At 40.8% G+C, this 19,891-nt stretch overlaps 1 protein-coding gene across 4 annotated transcripts in view; it reads right to left on the bottom strand.

Moving 5' to 3' along the window:
- The window catches only part of GABPA (GA binding protein transcription factor subunit alpha), a 41,076-nt gene that overhangs the window by 19,557 nt on the left and 1,628 nt on the right, over positions 1-19,891 (bottom strand). For 2 of the 4 annotated variants that reach the window (XM_054047518.1, XM_054047543.1), the window contains exons 2-4: positions 18,421-18,521; positions 10,573-10,717; positions 6,597-6,681 (exon numbers count right to left, since the gene is read on the bottom strand). In XM_054047518.1, coding sequence (XP_053903493.1) covers positions 6,597-6,681; positions 10,573-10,717; positions 18,421-18,497 — 307 coding nt within the window. In that variant the 5' untranslated portion in view covers positions 18,498-18,521. Of the gene's footprint in view, positions 1-6,596; positions 6,682-10,572; positions 10,718-18,420; positions 18,522-18,627; positions 19,127-19,891 lie in introns of those variants that run through there. The other 2 variants (XM_054047534.1, XM_054047527.1) reach the window with 2 other exon arrangements.

Here is a 19,891-nt window from a genome sequence, read left to right as displayed (position 1 = left end):
TCCAGGCACCAGCTTACCAAGCAGGTGCTGGGGCAGCCACTTCGGAGAGGGCCGCCCCAGCTGTTCGGCGGCAATTCGGCGGACAGTCCCTCACTTCTGCTCGGAGCGAAGGCCCTTCCACTGAATTGCCACCGCAGATCGTGATCGCGGCTTTTTTGTTTGTTTGTTTGTTTGGCTGCTTGGGGCGGCCAAAACCCTGGAGCCAACCCTGGTCCCGCTCCATTGACTCCCCCTCCTTCATGCATTGAACACAAACTACTTATTTTTATTTTAAAAGACCTTTCATGGTCTATCACTATTTTAACAATCATCTCGGATATGGCAATGAGACACGAGACCCATCTCCTCTGCACCAATGATGCCAGTCTTGGCTGCACATTTTTCAAGTTCTGCAACAAGCACCTATGCGCTCTCTGCCACAGTACCTCTTCTAGGATTTCAAGTAAAAATCCACAAAGCCTTTGTTCTCCTTCAAACTGACTTCTGCTATGTTGCCTACAAAAACATTTCACCACGATTGGGCAGGTAGTGTGCTATGATTACTGCTTATCATGCCAATGAGAACCATTACTTTATCCTTCACCTCACACCTGTACTGTTTACTGTATAAACCTACTGGATCATCTATATTAAGCTCCTTGAGGCAGCAACTGCCTCTTTGTTATGTATTGTGACAGGGCAAGGCCAAATGGCTACAGTAAAGTAGTGAGGAACAGGTATGTTAGCCCCAGGCTAAACCAATCTCTGGTACCATGGTAACCAAATGGCAGTTGCTCCAGGTTAATCAAGACACCTGGGGCCAATTGAGATCCTTCTAGAAGGTAGTGGAGATAGCTAGGTTGATTGGGACACCTAAAGCCAATCAAGGACTGGCTGGAACTAGTTAAAAGCCTCCCAGTTAGTCAGTGAGGTGTGGGTGTCAGGAGCTATAGAAGGAAGCGGTGCTGTTGGAGGAATGAATGAGTACAAATCCATACCAGGTGCCAGGAAGGAGGCCCTGAGATAATGTAAAGGAGATATTGAGTGGGGGCTGCTGTGGGGAAGGGGCCCAGGGAATTGTACACGTCCTATTTCCAAAAAGTCAGTGACCACAACTGCTACTTTTTGGGTCCCTGGGCTGGAGCCTGGAGTAGAGGGCGGGCCCGGGCTCCCCCTTCCCTGATTAATCACTGAGATTGTGTGAGGGAGGGTTGCTTCTCCTCCCTCCCTTGCTGGCTTATGATTAAAATGGCTCAGGAAGCTGTGACCCTTGCCTCTAGAGAGAGGAAGGGCTACGTGGAGGGTCACAGTGAGCCTCTGACGCTAGCAAAATCCGCCAGGAAACACGGGACCCACGGAGACAAGGACAGAGCTTTGTCACAGTATGTACAGTGCTTAGCACAATGGGGCTGGGTCTTTAGGTGTTACTGCCACAGAAGTTGATATCATCTACCCACATAATTTTTTTGCATTTTTTTTCTTTGTAAATTAGTGCTTTAAAACAAGTTCATTCTTGCTTTTCTTTCTTAGGAGTATTAAGATCTACCTGAAAAAAGATGACAGAATTAGGAACAAGTACATTTTATTCATTGTACAAAGCCTTCTGCACAAACTCATCAAGAGATATGGAACAAAAACAGCTTTGATGCTACAACACTTGGTGAACAACTAGTTTTGCTGACTACTATTAAGTGTTATCTGTTAGTGTTTCATTCTTGTCATGAATATTAAAGAGAACTGTATTTCTTGCTCAATAAGTGTTTTCAGGTTTAAATTAGCTGAAAGTGAGAAAACATCAATTACAAAACACCTTAACTTTAGACTTTCTAATTTAGAGGAAATTTATATTCTTTCTTCCTTTATCAAAAGTTTCCTTAAAGGCACAGGAGAAATGCTGAATAAAAGTATTATCCTTTGTAGTAAAGACGCTATTTCAGTGACAAAGAAATTTCAAAATGGATTCTATTTAAAAAACAATTGAACAGCACCTTTAACTAGCAAAACAATGACGTCTTCGTGACTGATAACTGCAACCCATTTGAAAAAAACTACATTTAACTTTTTGATTTCCAGGAACTCATTTTAAGCACAGAGGGGCAAACTTTGTCCTTTTACACCCATGCAACCTATCTGAACCCAAAAGGAACATACAGGAGTAAATGATGGCAGAATCTGACCTACTATACGAGCCAATAAACATCCACTTTTTTGTAACAAGAACTGTATATCTAATCGGTCTTGCACCACATTGAAAATAAATATCACGTTGAAGCTACTGGGGTTAATAAATTAGTAACTAAACAAGTCAAAAGTGAACTGTATACCATTTATGTTTGTTTAACCAGTAATCCAAAAAAAGGATGTAATGGTTCTTATTTTGTTTATCTGTGAGCTAATGAGAATTGCTGTTGGAAACTGTCTTAAGAGTCTTTGGGGAATTAGACATATTAGATATCAATAAAACCTTTCAGTAACTGATTACTCATCTAAACATGACTTGTGACATTTTTATATACACATACACACACCCCTTTCATTTTATATTATACACATCCTTTCATTTTTTATATCTCTTCAAAAATATATATGAAGGTGTGCACCCTTTTAAATTTCCTTAAGATGTATACAGAAGGCCTGAACTAATTATTTGTGTTACAATAGCACAAAGGGACTGCAAACACAGATCAGTGTTCCGCTGTACTAAACGCTGTACAAACAAGGACAACACCTTCCCAGACAAGAGACAACAGGTAGATGAAACAGAAAACAGGGGTTGAAAGAACGAGATAAAAGTACAGAGATTATCTGATTAAAAAAAGCACTAGTCTCAGATCACTACTGCCTATTCATGGTCAGGAGAGGTGTGTGATGCTGTATAAAATGGAAGATAACTAGTTGCACTAGTTCAGTCACCACTGTTACCAAATTGCAGTAAATCTTGTATAAAGTATGACATGAAAGGTATCTATGGAAAAGTTATAATCTGTTAAGTATGATTACCTGTTTAAACAAAATTTATCACCACCATGAGATCCTGAAAGCATATATTCACCTGGGGTGAGTGGCCATCTCCTTGGAGTTGGAAGAACCTATAATATGTGATGTCTGGTTTTAATAATCATTTATCACAGAAGTCCAGATGTGGGTGGTAAGCCAGGAGCTTGAATACCTAAGGGGGACTATATTTTGGCTTCTTGTGATACAGGAGCTCATTTTTGTTACTGGCTTTGTGACATGTAGTGATAGAATAAACCATCAGTTTTGGGGTGAGGTGTCTGCCCTATTTCTCAGACTGTCCTGAATTTGGCACTCTCAGCCGTGACCCATGCCAGGCAGTGTGACAAGGTGGTCCATAAGATTCACATCAATAAGTAGTACAGAGTTATTCGAAGGTCAAGAAAGTGGGGGATTCACAGACTTTTACAAACATAAAAGAGGTAGCGTGGGAAAAAACACAAAGGTGCTTTGACAGATAAGCAGAGTAAAGCAGATGAAGGCTGGCATGGTTGACAGTGATAGTAAAGGTAGAGAAGAACTAACTGATAAAAGATCTTACAGGTGAAGACAAGAAACTTGTGCCTGATCTGGAGGAGAAGGGAAAGCCAGTGGAGGGATGTGACCAGTTAGGCGGCCAAAAAAAAAATGTAACATAGCAGCAGCATTTTGAATGAACACTACAATCTGCCAATCACAATGCACAGATGACAAAAAACCTACAGATATTCCACATTTTGGTAATTTGTCACATATTTCAGTTACTTCCTGCTTATAAACGAACTGGTTTATGATCGAGTAAGCCGACCCCCCCAAAATGGATAAGAAAAAATAGATAAGTAAAAATTTTCCACTTGATCAGTTACTTCTGTCATACACTGACAGGCTTGAAGATTGAGAGATATGCCGTTGCTTGCCTGGAGCTGGAGCGGAGCAGGAGCACAGCTCCAAAGCCCTGGAGATGATATACACATTTAGGATTTTTATTCCTCAAACTTCCATTATATACTGTCTGGGCCAGTTGGGTGTGATGAGAATGACTTGAACTTTGTCACGATGAATCTTCTGCGGAACTTGTGGTAACAGTCAGATGGGAGGAAAGGCATACCTCAGGTGGTCTGTCCAGGATAACAGAAGGGCATCACCCCAGTGATCCCAACCCACTGCTGTTCTGGAGCAGTACATGTTGAACTTCTTGTTCACCTGGGAGGGTGAACAGGTTCCAGAATGGCCTTCCCCACTGAGTGAGGATTTCATTCAGGATGGAACGGTTTACCTCCCACTGCATGGTCTGTGGAAAAGTGCCTGCTGAGATTATTCACCAAAGAGTTCTGTGCACCTGATACATATATTGCCAAGTGTGAGTTGTGGTTTCTGATGCACCCATTCTAAACTGACTGCCTCTACACAAAGAGGAAGATATTTCACTCCACCTTGTTTATGTAGAAGACAGTCATCATGTTGTCTGATGTTACCTGGATATGATGGAACAGCATAAGTGGGAAGAATGCATTGCAGGCTAGGTAGATGGCCCTTAATTCTATGAGATTAATATGCATCCTGCCCTGCTGAGTCATCCACCTGCCTTGTGCAGTGACACTGTCCAGGTGTGCTCCACATCTCTGACGAGGATTGGGCACGTGGAAGAATCCTGATGATGCAAGTTGACGTGAATGATCTCTAGTACCCACTTATCCATTGTTATTGCCCTTCACTTTTGGCAAAAAGGGCGAGATGGTCACCAAAGGTTTGAGGAGCCATAAGGAATGGCATTGATAAAGTTATGTGGTTCTCAAGTATCCCATCAAAAGTAAATCCTGGTTGGTGGGTGGGGTTGAGCAGATGTGGTTGGGGTGGAAGAAGCTGCATACTAGGTCTTTCTATCCTCTGGCATTTGCATAGTGGTTCATAAGGGCATTGGTGGTAGAATGGCTGAGGGAGGGGTCTTGGCTTATAAACCTGTTTGTAGTATCTTATCTTTGGGGCCAGGATATAAATACCCAGGGAGTGGAGGGCCATCCTGCAGTCTTTTCATTGAAGAGATTGCATTCGAAGAGCAAGTCCGAATGGTACTCTCAACCTCCCTGGGAAACCCCTGAAGAGCAGAGTCAAGATTCATGCCTCAGAATTATCACATAGCTATAGATGCAGCATCAACTGTGTCCATCGGTTTCTGGCCATTGGGAGTGTGGAGCTGGTGCTCAGGGCGGGGGCAGCATGCGCAGTCCCGTGGCCCCCCTGCCTAGAAGCTGGGCCCACTGCTGGCTGCTTCCGGGGTGCAGCGCGGTGTTGAAACAAGTAGGCACTAGATTGCTTTAGCTAGGCAGCACTGCTGATGGGACTTTTAGGAACACATCTGGAAGGGGATCTGTTCATGAGTTTGCGAAAGTGCCCCTTACTCTAATGAGAGGCCTGAGGCAGCGATTCCTTGGGCTTAACAGCTCTGGCCTCTGCTCCAGAGTGCATGCTCAGGGAGGTGCGGCTTACAGACTGTAGCTGACCGGGGTCTATTGTCCTTCTTCATGAGGTACTTGCTTAGTCAAAGTTCCTTTTCCTCATGGGTTTGAGGAGATAAGGAGCAGCAGAGCTGTACATGGCAGAGACATGACCCTCCTCAAAGCAGTAAAGACAGAGCTGGCGTTCATCACTAACTGAGAAGGGACAGGAGACCGTTCTTAAACCTGGGGACTTTGGGCATAGTCCTTCTCTGCAAGAAGAGGATCTCCGAGGAAGGGAGAAACTAAAACTATACTAACCAGAATAGAAAAATCACTAAAATACTAAGAATACTAACTACATACAATCATATTTACAGGTTTTGAAGACTATGTGAAGATAGCTTTGAATACAGAGGATTACAGCTCAGGACATGTAGCAGTAAGAAGGAATTGGAAAGGTGACTATTCACAGCACCCCTTATGGCCTTGGTATGGAGCATGAAGGGAACAACTGCATAGGCACAAACCAACGGACACTACTTGCTAGAAATCTCTGGTCTCAGGAACACGAGCACATGCGTACCCATGTGTAGAATACACACAGGGACCAGCACTAGAAGAAACATTGGTTATGTGTCCCTATGATTTACTCCAATATATCCTAGAAACAGGTACCAGTAAAGAGATGACCACCTTAGGCTTTTGCTTCTGATCTTTAGTACGTGGTGAGTTGACAATGCAACCATAATTTAATTATTCATGAAGCAGTAAGTTCACGTTATACTGATGTTTCTCTCAATTAGCGGGTGGCAATTCTGCTTCATTTGACCAGATATTTTGTCCAGCATGAGACAAACAACTGCTTGTCCTCATTGAAAGCTCTCACATGCAGGGTACTGGCGAGTTCCACCTTGTCCCCATCCCATCAGTTTTCCTAGTTTGAGATTTATATAAAGTTACTATGGGAAACAGACACATTCTGGGCTGCAGAAACATCAGTCAATGAAAAATTTTAACTGTCACGCTATAAACCTATGGTGTACAATGGAAAAATCAGCCTACAGAAACATGAATAATGCAGTTATATTTTCAATGCTACAGTTAAAAACGGTAATGCATAAACATAAATACACTTACAATATGGCTCATCTTGTATGATAGTGAATAAAATGCTTAATTGCTTACCTTGTCTGGATATTACTTGTACACTAAGCTGTACTGTTCCATCTGTCTTTACTCCTTGATCAAAGAGACTGCGATCTGGGTCCAGCTTGATACAAGGAGGAAATTTTTTAAAATTACTAGACTTATAATTAAATGCTTTTATAAAGTTATCTTGTATATTCAGTTCAAAACTCTGTACATATATGTCAGGGCATCAGAATACTTGAGTTCCTAACTGCAGCTGTCAAATATTTTTAGTCTTAATCACCAACAGCGTGTGCGGCACTGTACAAGTCATAGTATACCTGCTCTTTATCCAGAGAAATTTCAAATCTAAAGAAGAAAAATTACTCCATTCTGATTAACAGTTGCTCCAATTACAAATTTTTTTAAAGGAACTTGTCAACCTCCAAAAATGTCATGGGGAAACAGTGAATCCAACTATAAACAATGTACTGTCAAAATGCACAAAGTAAAACACTTATCTCTCTAATCTTAGGTGGTAACTGCAACTATGCACAAAAGTGTGATTTTTTAAGTTGACAGTATCCCTTTAACACAGATACTTAATACTATTTAATAGTCGTTCACCACATCAATCAAAGATAGTTGTCTAGACAATCTTTGCTTTATGCCTCTAAAATACTACATCATGCCATATTGGCTGTGATTCTGATTAATTCTTTAATGTATCTCTTACATGGACTTTAACATCCTTATTGTTACAGTACTATCTTCCTCTCTTGTACACAAACTTTCTGCAGAAAATCGTTTATTTCACTCAACAGTATATAAAAAAAGCAGTGCGTTATTGATCTGTTCAGTACAACAGAATTCAAAGTGACATCTCACTCCACAGCCACTGTGTGGAACCAGCTGGGAGCTATTTCCATCAGATATCCCTTCACTCTGTGTCCTCTGGGTAACAGCCCCAATCACTAATCAGTTATAATTGGTACTGGGAACAAGCTAGAGGCTGTTTCTATCAGGCCACGATCATTGACATCAGTGAGACTACCTTCGTTTCTATTTTCACCTCTTTATTTCTAGCAGAGGAAAAAAAAATGTCCTCTTCCCCCAACTTCCATTTTTAGGTGTTGGTAAAAAATTTTTTATATTCTGGGACATAACATTGTGAGGTCCACTACAAAGAAACATTTTTACGTAAGGGAGTCATTAACTATGTTTTTGGCTCTTAAGAGAGCCAAATCTTTCCCTTCCTCTTTTCATCATTATATCAAATAAGGGTATGTTTTCAATAGAAGTGCTGCAGCTGCACCAACAGGGATTGGTACTTTAGATATACTGAAAGTCTACTGTAATCTTTTAAAAATACACTTTGTCAAAGAAACTAACTCAGTCATTTTCACATCACAATAGGCCAACAATAAGGAGGTCTGAAACAAAAATGTAATCTGCAGTTTTAGCAAATGTAACTTTTCAATATTTCCTTAGCTCTGAAATAACTCTTAGTAGCTACAGAAAGTAAGCTTTATAATCTGAATTCTATTCTTTGGGCCTTCAGACCTTGGTAATATTTCTTGCTAAACTTAATTTACTTGAAAAATAAATGACATATATATTTTTGACTATGACAACAAAGCCTTCTTTTACTACCTCAGCTTCATAATAAAAAAATACTAGTCACTGAAGAATCTAATTCAGAGGTCAATATCTGATATATCTTTGTGTCCTGAGTATAGTACAGGGGTCAGCAACGTTTGGCACGCGGCTCGCCAGGGTAAGCACCCTGGCGGGCCGGGCCGGGCCAGTTTATTTACCTGCTGACGCGGTAGGTTCGGCTGATCGCAGCCCCCACTGGCCGCGGTTCGCCGTCCCGGGCCAATGGGGGCGGTGGGAAGCGGTGTGGGCCAAGGGATGTGCTGGCCGCGGCTTCCCACCGCCCCCATTGGCCCAGGACGGCAAACCCCGGCGAATGGAGGCCGCGATCGGCCGAACCTGCCGCGTCAGCAGGTAAATAAACTGGCCCGGCCTGCCAGGGTGCTCATCCTGGCGAGCCGCGTGCCGAACGTTGCCGACCTCTGATATAGTACCTTGTGATAATTTTTCTGTTAACAGATATTTGTAAATTTGATTTTTTATTATGCAAAGAATCTCTATGTTACACTCTTTGGCAACAAGTCTAGCTAAAAGATAGCTATAGGAAAAAAAATAGATAACTGTTCATTTTTGTGTACTTGTAGCAGGATCCGAATAAGAAAAAAAAATTGAAAGAATTTAATATTTGCTATACAATTCCTGTATTTTGTCTTTTGAAAAACTATACTCATTATTTTGTAAACTTTAAAAAAAATGAAAAAAGTGACCTGTCTCAGAAAGAAACTCTGAACAACTACAACTTCACCTACAACTGTTGCCTACAGCATTTTTGATCAACAACAAGGTTAAGTTTCAGAGTTGTAGCCATGTTAGTCTGTATCAGCAAAAAGAATGAGGAATACTTGTGGCACCTTAGAGACTAACAAATTTATTTGGGCATAAGCTTTCGTGGGCTAAAACCCACTTCATCGGATGCATGCAGTGAAAAATACAGTAGGAAGATATATATACACAGAGAACATGAAAAAATGGGTGTTGCCATACCAATTATAACGAGACTAATCAGTTAAGGTGGGCTATTATCAGCAGGAGAAAAAAAAAACTTTTGTAGTGATAGTCAGGATGGCCCATTTCCAACAGTTGACAAGAAGGTGTGAGTAACAGTAGGGGAAAAAATTAGCATCGGGAAATAGTTTTACTTTGTGTATGAACAGATACAAAATCCATGTTTTCTTTCTGGGAAAATAGGCGCGTAACTTCTCATCACTAGGAATATCACTCCTACAGCTAGTGCGATCAACCATTTGTTAGCAGCTCCTATTCTATAGATAAAGAAATATATACACATACTATAATAACTACCCAGACAGAAATTCATAAGACATAAGAACGGCCATACTGGTTCAGACCAAAGGTCTATCTAGTCCAGTATCCTGTCTTCCGACAGTGGCCAGTGCCAGATGCCCCAGAGGGAATGAACAGAACAGGGAATCATCAAGTGATCCATCCCGTGTTGCCCACTCCCAGCTTCTGGCAGTGGAAGTGCCAGAATATATGGTTCTCATGTATGGTGAACAGTAACCATACATCAGGGCCAGCAAATATCTTACATACTTTCTTTTAAATCTCCCTGCTACTACCAAACGAGGCTTGAAGTAAAGTGATTTCAATGTATGCCAATAACCTTTCAGGAACTCTAGAGAATCTTTAAGTATTAACAAGAGTGGAAGGAAATTAGAAAGGTTACCAAGTCTTTATTTAATGGCTGTGTTATTTAAGCTTTATAAAAATTATAATGAAATCAAATCATATTGAAATAAAAAAATCATCATCCAGGAAACCCTGCAGTAACCATCTATTTCAAAAACATACATTTAAAAAAAAAATCACAATATGTTTTTGTATAACTGCAGATCAATCTTTACAACTAGACCTGTAAACATCAGAAAACACAAAACAATGCTGTGTAAAGCTCTTCTGGCTTCTAAATTCAGAAAATCTGAAAAAATGCAACTCCCATAGGAACCAGCAAGTAGCAAGGGCTTTCAGGGAACAGTCAATACACCTGACCTAAGATACACTAAGAATTGTATTCCAAGGTATGATCTGTACTTTCAAAATTATAATGTTTATTTCCCCCCCCCCAAAATTGATAAGACATTCTGCTACTGAGATACATTTCTGACACGAACCCTAGAAGTTTCCCAGTTTTATTTGCAGTACATTAGTAATTAGTGGGTACATATTATAAACAGTTTGAAGTTGATGAGGCTGACACTTGCAAGATTAGACTCTTAATTGTAAACAATTTAGCAAACTGAAGTGTGAGACCCCCTATATAAAGATCAGAGTGGAGGGAAGGGACTGAATATACAGAACTATTCTCAGAGTACAGTTTGAACCCTCAGAAGAAGTTTTTCAACCCTCCTTGATTTACCTGGATATCTTGCAGGCAGATTTCATGTGCATCCAAGGAACACTGAAGTCTTGGTTCCAACAACTTCTTAAGATTTCCAACTGGTTCATTGATGTCAATAGCCTGACTCACAAATTCTGCTGTGGTGTACGTCTGCTCAACGATGCTTGAACACCAAAGGACCAAAGAATTTATCATTAACTGAATGTTAACAAAATAGCTTTGAAAATGCACTAGCTGTGTGTTCTCCTATAGTAATAAAAGTGATAGCTAGGTTAAAACAAATTGGAGATAAGCTATGCAAAAGTGAATATTGATGCCAGAAATGTTAATAGTTTATTGAAAATCCTACTGAGGGTATGCCTACATAGCCTGCAACAGCAAGCCTCCCAGCTCAGGTCAACAGATTCAAGCTTGCAGCACTCAAGGTAAGGGCTCTAAAAACAGCTGTAGACAGCTCTTTGAAGTTGCAGCTGGGGCTAGAACCTGACTCTGAAGACTAGGGATAGAGAGGCTGGGGTGATCAGATGTTTTTACTCAATGACACTCTGGTCTTTTTCTCCAAGTGGTTCCATTTAATTTAAATCCAGCAATGTGTGAGTAGTTAGAACTACAAGTCATTTAAAAGACACTCTGATTTGCATGTTTGGACTTGTCTTACATCTCAAACAGCTTGTTGCTATTTCTTAAAACTGGGCACCAGCTATTTTTGAATTTAAAAAATCATAATTAAGCAGTTTTTAAGTTATTGATATCTTTTTGTGAATAGTACTTAGATAACTGCAATGTTTCCGAATACGTGCTTTTGAGATAAGTTTTTTTTTTTTTTTTAAATTGTGCCACTTATCTAGGCTACCATACATCCGGATTTCCCCGGACATGTCCGGCTTTTTGCTCTTTAAATAGCTGTTTCGGGGGGATTGCGCACCTGTGAGGGAACACGGCGGCAGGGCTGGCAGCAGCGGCCAGAGCCCCTCCCCCGCTTCCCCCCTCCTCCACAGCCTTAGCACGCCGCCCAGCAGCGCTCGGGCGGGGCCAGACACCTGCTCTAAGCCGAGCAGCATGGTAAGGGGGCTGGGGAGTTGGAGAAGGGGGGCAGTCAGGGGATAGGGAGCTGGGGTGGGGTCGTTGGATGGGTCGGGAGTTCGGGGGGGGCTGTCAGGGGGGCAGGGGTGTGGAGAGGGGTCGAGGCAGGCAGGAAGCAGAGGGGGCTGGATGGGTCAGGAATTCTGGGGGTCCTGTCAGGGGGCGGGAAGCGGTTGGATAGGGTGTAGGAGTCCCGGGGGTCTCTCTGTGGGAGGAGGTGTGGAGAGGAGTCGAGGCAGGCAGGGAGCAGAGGGGGTTGGATGGGTCGGGAGTTCTAGGGGTCCTGTCAGGGGGCGGGGAGCAGTTGGATAGGGCATGGGAGTCCCAGGGGGTCTGTCTGGGGGTGGGGGTGTGGATAAGAGTTGGGGCAGTCAGGGGACAGGTAGAGTCCTAAGGGGGCAGTTAGGGTGGGGGGTTCTCAGAAGGGGGCAGTCAGGGGACAAGAAGCAGGGAGGCTTAGATGGGGGTCGGGTCCTAGGGGGCAGTTAGTGGCAGGGGTCCCAGAAGGAGGCAGTCAGGGGACAAGGAGCAGTGGGGGTTGGGGGTTCTGAGGGGGGCAGTCAGGAGGTGGGAAGTGGGAGGGAGTGGATGGGGCGGGGCTAGAGCAGGGCTAGAGCGGGGCTCCCCCCCCCAGTGTATTCTTTTTTGATTGTGGAAATATGGTAACCCTAACTTATTGAATGTCTATGTTCTTCTATTTGTCCAAATGTATCCCATTACAATTAATATCTAAAACAAATATTAAAATTGGCAGGTGCAAGAGGCAAGGCAACTGTTAGGGGCAAAAATAGTAAAATGTTTAAATAAAAATCTGCCATTTTTGAAAACAAGAAATCCGCCAATAAAAATGGGAAAAACAAAACAAAACACCAAACATGGTGACTAAAAAAAAATCATGTAAACAAGTCAAAAGGAATAGAAATAGTCACTTCCTGCACTCTCCAAAGGTCACCAAATGGCATAACTAAGTGAGGAACAGAATTTAAGTGACTTGTCAATAGTTAAGTAGGAGATTTGGGGAAATGACAGGAACAGAACCCTGATCTCAGAAATGCTAGGACAATACAACTCACTGACTCAATTTCTTTTCCAAATCTCTAATTAGTTAGAAAAATTTTAAAATGGGGATAATGCTTACTCACTTCTGTATTCATTCTCCCAAATGAAAAAGAATTAGATGAGTGCAAAGAAACTAGGTAATGCGTTTGGAAATGCCAACATTTTTCAGATGGGCTAACGCAGGACCCATCCTGAAGGCTGTTCTGTGTAGGCAGATCTCTGCACCCACAAACAGCCCCTATCCTTTTATCTGATTTTTAAAAAGTGTTTATACGTATATTTCCAGACAAACAAAAGGAAAACGAACAGACTTAGGGGGCAAAAAGGCAAAAGTCAAGACACTAAGAAATACCAAAAAATCTCCTTGTTCAAAAACCCACTTAAAGGATTCTCACTCTAAATATCACCATTTACAAAACCCAAGGAAGTGAAATAGTTAATGACATAAGTCTTTCACTGTCCATGTCAACATTTCATTTTCTTCATAAAAATGTGCAGATTTTATCACAAAACAAACATGGTTCGGATATAAAATACTGCTCTTTTATCAGTAATAAACAACGTAAAATCCTTCCTAAAACAAGTTTTATGTTTAGATGGCACTATGATCAGCCACATATAAAAGTCCACATAAATACATATTTTTATCTTGGAATACATCAAAAATAATTTCATGTGTTAGAGTTAAGACTGTAACATTGTGATAAAATATGTATTTCTTTATATCCACGGTCTGGGCCATCCAGGTAAACAGATTATTACAAGGATGTGTAATCAACGGTTACCCAGGACTATATAATTACCTGATAATTTGAAATTATTAGCATCTTGTTTGACTTTGAAAACCCTTTTGGTATCCAAGGAACTCCTGCAGAACATTAATCAACTTGGGTATTTGTTGTGATTGTGACACTGCTGTTAACATAATGAAAATGTATGCCCATAACGAGATTCCTTCTCTCTACTCTACTCACAACAGCAAGCAGAATACTCTGGTGACTCCCTTTTAAACAGAAAAGGGGTGGAACGTTGGAATCAGACGATTCCATGGCAGTTGGAAAATAAAGAGAAAGCAGACCCCCGGCCCAACACACACACCTTCCCCGTCACGGGAGAGCGACGGAATGAAGTGTTAACAGGAGCTGGGCAGAGCACCAAGTGATGGTGAACTGGAGAAAGGGAAGAAACTGACAGACTAGGGGAAACAGAAAGAGCTGAGAAATCCACCCGGCAGGTAGGAATGACTCTGGCATCACCTGGAACTGGGGAAGGAGTTGAATTGTTGCCATCTTTTGTTAAATAATTTTTTCCCCTTTGAAGCTCCAAGAAGTCTGCAAGGAAATAATTAGTCCTGGGAGGGATAAATGGGGTTCAGTGCAATAGCATTCAGGCATTTATATAGAGCACTGCAGTGACTCACTTGCAGCCACAGCTTCTAGAGCAGGGCACACATGGGTATCCAGTCTCATCGTGGTGCAAGTCTAAAGGTTAGCATATAGTAAGGACAGACAGCAGGATAAAGCAGGCACTTAGCTAGGAATATTAGCTGATGAAGGAAAGATAATGACATAGTACAGAGCAGGTAGAAAAATTTCACTCGACGTTCTCATATTAAGAATGGGTCAAACTCCATGCACACTGCAGATAACATAAAAGAATATAGAAGTTTGCATGCTACAAGGAGAAACCTGAAGAGTGACCTTGGTTTTGTCACCTACTTTTAAAGCTATGTTGACCCAGACACTTGCACATTTCATTAAATGGTATGGAGTTCCGATCCTAAGGAGAGCTTTGAGGGGCTGGCTTATGTACAGAGGAAACGTACAAAATATAGGAGAATACTCAATTTGTTAAAAATAAAGAGGAAATCAGACTTAGAGGCAGGATTTATGTTGTCCAGTTATATGTTTTTCTCCAATTCAAAGGGGCTAATACCTGAAGGAAACTCTTCAAGAGTAGGTAACAGAGCCATGCTTCCCCCCCATGTAGACAGTGGTAATTAAGCAGTAGGAGCAGGTTTAGACAGAGAAGTAAGGTAACTCATGTAGGGCAAAAGGCTTTTAATCTCTGGTATTTGCAGCAATGGTGGCTGCGCTATTAATGTCATGGATATTATCTTCCCCCTCTGTTCTAGTTACAAACTGCTTTGGTTTACATCCCTTTGATAGGAAAAGTGATGGCATAAACTTGGAATCTGACGTTTCTATAGCACTTGGGAATGGCAGCTAGAGAAGAACATACTGATTTAATGGCTGTACACATGCTGCAGACTTCACTAACATGCTCCTGAGAAGTTGTCAAAGTAGTGAGAGTGACATGAAGAAAGGAAAGGAAGAGAAAAAACTAATAGAACCAGACTAAAAGTAACAGACAAAGAAAAATGACTGAGAAATCACAAACAATGCAGACCCATCATACACTGTAATCAGGGTATTGAAGGTCTTAATTGCTGCTTGAAGATTTGTTTAGTTCTAAAAGTGACTTCCATTTCTACAGTAAGTTTGTTTTTACTACAATCATTTAGTTTGACAAAGGGTAAATGACCTTAAGGAAAATAGCATAGAAGAAATATTTACAGAATGTAGTGAGAGGATTAGAAATGGCAGTCACAACAATTAACAACAGGATACCATGGGTCATCCTAAGCAAGTTACATCTTGTGTGTTATGGCTTCCTTTCGGCATAGTAAAACAATTTTTTTCCTATTAGTCTGATTTTCCTATGTCCAGGCCAAAAAGCACTAGATCTTTATGGATAGAAATTCCATGTTTAAAAATATAAAAGCATAGCAATAGGAATAGCAGTAGGAATATACACCAACCACCTGACCAGGATGGTGATGGTGATTGTGAAATATTCAGGGAGATTAGAAAGGCTACAAAACCAGAAAACTCAATATTAACTGGGCACATCACCTCAGGTTGGGATACAGAGCTAAAATTTCTACACACCATTAATGACTGCTTCTTGGAGCAGCTAGTCTTGGACCCTACAAGGGGAGAGGCAATGGTTGATTTAGTCCTAAGTGGCACACAGGATCTGAGCCCAAGAAGCAAATATAGCTGAACTGCTTGGTAATAGCAGCCATAGTGTAATTAAATTCAACATCCTTATAGAGGGAAAAATACCAAAGAAATGCACCACAGCAGCATATAACTTCAAAAAGAGGAAATACACAAATATGAGAAAGTTAGTTAAACAGAAATTAAAAAGGAATGGTCAAGAATGAAATGCCTGCAAACTGCATGGAAACTATTTAAAAACACCATAATAGGGGCTCAAACTAAATGTATTCCCCTACCCGCCCCAGAAACAAACAAAACAAAACCAGTAAGAGAACCAAAAAAAAAAAAAAAAAAAAAAAAAAAGCAGCCGCCATGCCTAAATAACAGAGTAAAAGCATAATTATACAGGCCAAAGAATTTGAACAGCAACTAGCAAAAGAGACAAAAACTAACAGCAAAATAGGAACATCAGAAGCAGGAAGCCTGCTAAACAATCAGTGAGGACACTGGATGATCAAAGTGCTCAAGAAGCACTCAAGAAAGACAAGGTGACTGCAGAGAACGTAAATGAATTCTTTGCATTGGTGTTCCCTGCAGAGAATGCGAGGGAGATTCCCACACCTGAGCCATTCTTTTTAGATGACATATCTGAGGAACTGTCCCAGATTGAGGGGGTCAATAGAGATGGTTTTGGAATGAACTGATAAACAGTAATAAGTCACCAGGACCAGATGGTATTTACTAAGAGTTCTGAAGGAACTCAAATATGAAATAGTAAAACTACTAACTGCAGTATATGAATCAGCCTCTGTACCAGATGTCTGCAGGATAGCTAATGCAACACCAATTTTTAAAAAAGGCTCCTTATGCAACCCTGGCAATTACAAGCTGATAAACCCAACTTCATTAACTGGCAAAGTGGTTGAAACTATAATAAAGAACAGAATTATCAGACACACAGATGAACATGATATGTTGGGGAAGAGTCAACACTGATGAAGGGAAATCACGCCTCACCATTCTATTAGAACCCTTTGTGGGTGTCAAGAAACGTGGACAAGGATGATCCAGTGGATATTGTGTATTTGGACTTTCAGAAAGCCCTTGACAAGGTCCCTCACCTTGGGCTCTTAAGCAAAGTAAACAGTCATGGGATAAGAGGGAAGGTCCTCTCATGGATCAGTAAATGGTTAAAAGATAGGAAACAATGGGTAGGAATAAACTGTCAGTTTTCACAGTGTAGAGAGGTAAATAGCTGGGGGGGTGGGGGAGGAGGTGGTTCACCAAGGAACTGTAATGGGATCAGTCCTGTTCAACATTTTCGTAATTGATCTCGGAAAAGGGGTGAAGAGTGAGATCGCAAAGTTTGCAGACGATACAAAAATCACTCAAGATAGTTAAGTCCAAAGCTGACTAAGAAGAGTTACAAAGGGATCTCAGTAAACTGGGTGACTGGGCAACAAAATGGCATATGAAATTCAATGTTGATAAATGCAAAGTAATAACAAGGGAAAACATAAGCCCAACTATACGTACAAAATGATGAGGTCTATATTAGCTGTTACCACTCAAAAAATGGAACTTGGAGTCATTGTGGACAGTTCTTCAAAAACATCTGCCCAATGTGAAGCAACAGTGAAAAATGTTAACAATGTTAGGAACCATTAGAAAAAGGACAGATAATAAGATAGGAAATATCATAATGCCACTAAATAAACTCATGGTACACCCAGACCTTGAATACTGCATGCAATTCTGGTTGACCCATATCAAAAAAAGATATATTAGAATTGGAAAAAAGGACAGAGAAAGGCAACAAAAACCATTAAGAGTATGGAATAGCTTCCATATAAGAAGAGGTTAAAAAGACTGGGATTGTTCAGCTTAGAAAAAGAGATGACTAAGTGGGGATACGATAGAGGTCTATAAAATTATGAATAGTGTGGAGAAAGTAAATAGGTAAGTGTTTTTTACCCCTTCACTTAACACAAGAACCAGGGGGTCACTGAATGAAATTAATAGGCAGCAGGTTTAAAATAAACAAAAGGGAGTACTTCTTCATGCAATGCACAGTCAACATGTGGAACTCATTGCCACGGGATGTCGTGAAGTCAAAAAATATAACTGGGTTCAAAAAAGAATTAGATAAGTTCATGGAGGATGGGTCCATCAAAGACTATTAGCCAGGATGGTCAGGGACAACCTCATGCTCTGGGTGTCCATAAGTCTGAATGGTAGAAGATCGGACTGGACAACAGGGGATGGATCACTTGATAATTGCCCTGGTCTGTTCATTCCCTCTGAAGCAATTGGCATTGGCTACTGTTGGGCTAGATGGATTATTGGTCTGACTCAGTATGGCCATTTTTATGTTCTTAAATAAGAACTCAGTCTTCTCCCCACTGAATACAATGACAAGACAGACTGATTTCTATAGGAGCAGGACCTAAATACGATAAAAACTGTAAACTATTTTCAGCTCAAGTGACACAAGTACACCTCTTCCCCGATGTAACGCTGTCCTCGGGAGCCAAAAAAATCTTACTGTGTTATAGATGAAACTACGTTATATCGAACTTGCTTTGATCCGCCGGAATGCACCGCCTTCCTCCCCCGGAACACTGCTTTACCGCGTTATATCCGAATTCATGTTATATCAGGTTGCGTTATATCAGGGTAGAGGTACAGTAAGCAATACTGATTGATCGTAAGCACATACCTTTCTTCAGTGCACTCCTGTTTCTCAGTCCCATCAATTTCTATTTCTATCAGCTCCTCTGCATCTCTTTTAGTCATGGCTAAAAAGTCTCAAAAACAGGTCTGCAAAAGAAAAATTGTTAAAGTAGTTTCATGAATTATAGGGAAGCAAAATTTGAGCATTATAGTTTCACATAAAAATGATTTGTTAATTCCATATACTTTTTACCAAAAATGTTTTCAGCTGCAAACTCTAAAGCCAATTACACAGCTCTAAAATGGAAGGGTGATGCAGAAACCATGAAGCAGATGACAATACTTGTTCTGGCAAATGGAAGTAGTAAGTTGATGGTTTTGTTTTTTTCTGGGAGGAGGCAAATTCAGGAATTTAAACAGACATATAGGTGCAGAAATCATACATCCTGAGGTAGAATCATAGAATATCAGGATTGGAAGGGACCTCAGGAGGTCATCTAGTCCAACCCCCTGCTCAAAGCAGGACCAATTCCCAACTAAATCAGGTAGCTTTTGTTCTCTTCCTTTGGAGGCTTGTACACTTACTGGATGCTGTATGAACTGGTCAGGTTTACCTTTCACTGGATGATAGCATTTAAATTTCAAATTGTTTTAAAAATACTTGAGAGATTTTGTTGTCCCATTTGTATTACATACTGTCCTTGGAAGAAATATGAAAGCTGTTGACAGATATAAAACTTTTTCTAAAAATATATTGTATTAAATATGTTATCTATTTCTGCTATTTTTTAAAAATTACGTTACCTCTTATAGGTGAATGTATTCAGTATTAATCTACAAAACACCTAATAAACAAAAGATTTTCCATCTGAGGTCTCTTATATCTCACCAAGTTCAATGACCAATGCATGTAGATGAAATGCATGTGGTATGATCACCTAATTTGTGCAGTATGTTAGTGTCAAACTATTATTTTGGGCGGTTTTTCTTATTTATCATTTTTTATCTTTCTCCAATGTGAGGTCAGCATTAGATTAATAGCCAAAGAAATTAAAACTTATCTTTATCTTTGCCTTAAATCTACCTAGGAGCTACAGAATTCAGCAGCTGGCTTGTAAAGCAGTATTTCTTTTTGTGAGCACATCAAACCTGATCTCAACCGGCCTAGATCATAGTCCATTGGCTTCTTCATTTTAAGATTTTGTTTGACCTGGAAAACCCTAATGGCCTGGGACGTAGCTACCCAAGAGACTTCTTCTGTCACTGTGATCCATTGCCACAGTTGTGGAAAGCAGAGGCTCCTAAGCTAGACAATGCCCCCACCACCCACCTGTACAAGAGAGAGGAGGCTGCTAGCAGGGTGTCCTGTAACCGCTTAGTTAACCTCCAGGACACACTTCAAGGCCTCTCTTTTTATCCACAGAACATAAAGATTTACAGAGATGGGCATGGCTGGGTAGTGATAGGAGGATGACCAGTAATTCTGTTGGGGGGGAGGGGGAAGAGGGAGGGTATTA

This window comes from Malaclemys terrapin, chromosome 1, assembly GCF_027887155.1.
Source record: "Malaclemys terrapin pileata isolate rMalTer1 chromosome 1, rMalTer1.hap1, whole genome shotgun sequence".
Classification (NCBI taxonomy): Eukaryota; Metazoa; Chordata; order Testudines; family Emydidae; genus Malaclemys; species Malaclemys terrapin.
The sequence above is the reverse complement of the archived record's forward strand: the minus strand, read 5'-3'. Positions and strand labels throughout refer to the sequence as shown.